The sequence below is a fragment of the Lipotes vexillifer genome, unplaced genomic scaffold (genome assembly GCF_000442215.2).
Source record: "Lipotes vexillifer unplaced genomic scaffold, Lipotes_vexillifer_v1.1 scaffold1798, whole genome shotgun sequence".
NCBI classification, from domain to species: Eukaryota; Metazoa; Chordata; class Mammalia; order Artiodactyla; family Lipotidae; genus Lipotes; species Lipotes vexillifer.
Window position 1 is genome coordinate 1,058,773 of NW_006789032.1, and position 1,425 is coordinate 1,060,197.

General features: G+C 71.2%; 1 protein-coding gene across 1 annotated transcript in view; it reads left to right on the plus strand.

Moving 5' to 3' along the window:
• Nucleotides 1–1,425, plus strand: part of DIDO1 (death inducer-obliterator 1) — a 31,321-nt gene that overhangs the window by 29,297 nt on the left and 599 nt on the right. The window contains 1 exon segment of the mRNA XM_007462278.1: nucleotides 9–1,425. This exon segment is cut by the window's right edge and continues 13 nt beyond it. Coding sequence (XP_007462340.1) covers nucleotides 9–1,425 — 1,417 coding nt within the window.

Sequence of the window (1,425 nt, forward strand, 5' to 3'; positions counted from 1 at the left end):
GCTGGCAGCCAGGCGCCGGGCCCGAGCGCCGAGGCGCGGCTGAGCCGGGACCCCCGGCAGGCCCGGCGGTTGGCCGCGGAGAGCAACGAGAGCGAGGCCGCCCCAAGGCCCCCGCCGGCCAGAGAAGCGCCCGGAGGGGCCGCTGCCGGCCCGGGGCTACTCCCGGCCCAGGAGGAGCCAGAGTCAGCCCCTCCACCGTGGGCTCCGGGCGAAGAGGCCCCACTGCCGGCCAAGCAGGACGGCCCCCTGCGCGAGCCCACGGAAAGCCCGGGGCCTGAGGGCGGGGACGGCACGGCCAGGCCTGCCCGGAAGGTGCTGCTGCCCACGCCGCCGGGCGCCTCCTTCCAGCCCCTCTTCCCTTCGCAGCACGAGGGCCAGACCTTCCACCCTCCCGGAGGAAGGGATCCTTTCTCGTGTCCAGGGTACTCTCAGGAAAAACCTCTGGGCCCTTGCCAGTACGAGGATCAGAGGAATGCTCAGTTTCCCGAGAAAAGTGACTCCCTGGCAGCTGAAACCGAAGGAGACAGAGAGCCACAGCCCAGGCCAGGTGAGGGGGCCGGCACGTTCCCCACCGCAGCACAGAAAGGGGGGCCTCCACCCCAGTTCCAAGGCCAGCGGGAGGCTGCACCGCGCGCTTTTGGGATGTCGGGCCTTCACGGCCCCAATTTCACAGGCCCACGGGGGCCAGTCCCTCCGTTCTCGGAAGACAATTCTAATAACGACGGGCCGAGAGGGGGACCTCCACCAGCCAGATTCGGGCCCCAAAAGGGGCCCATCCCTTCCTTGTTCTCAGGGCCACACGGGCCACCTCCCTATGGGGACGGGAGGGGCCCATCCCCTTCCCACCTGGGCGGGCCCCGGGGAGCAGGGCCGCCTCCGTTTGAAGACCGCAAGGACCCCCACGGGGAGAAGAGAGAGTTCCCTGAGGCCCCGTACGCTGAGGCCTCGGGCCCCCCCGGCCAGTGCGAGGCGCCCGAGCAGGCCCCGTTCCTGGGGAACAGGGGCGCCGCGCCTTTCCAGTTCGGGGGCCAGAGGAGGCCTCTGCTGTCGCAGTTTAAAGGACCCCGAGGTGGCCCTCCTCCCTCTCAGTTCGGAGGTCAGAGAGGCCCCCCCACCGGCCACTTTGTGGGCCCGAGGGGGCCGCACCCTGGGCAGTTTGAAGGCCCCAGGGGTCAAGCTCCTGGATTCGTGCCGGGACCCAGAGGGATGCAGCCTCAGCAGTTCGAAGAGCAGAGGGTCCACTCGCCGCCCAGGTTCACCGGCCAGAGGGCATCGGCGCCCTTGCCCTTTGGGGGGCCCCGGGGGGCCGCTCCCTTCCCCGAGAAGAGCGAGTCGGCGCCTCCACGCTTCCACTTCCAGGGCCCGGCCGCCCCCGGACCCAAGCCGGCGCCCCGGCCACTGCTGGAGCTGCCCAGCCACCCGCCC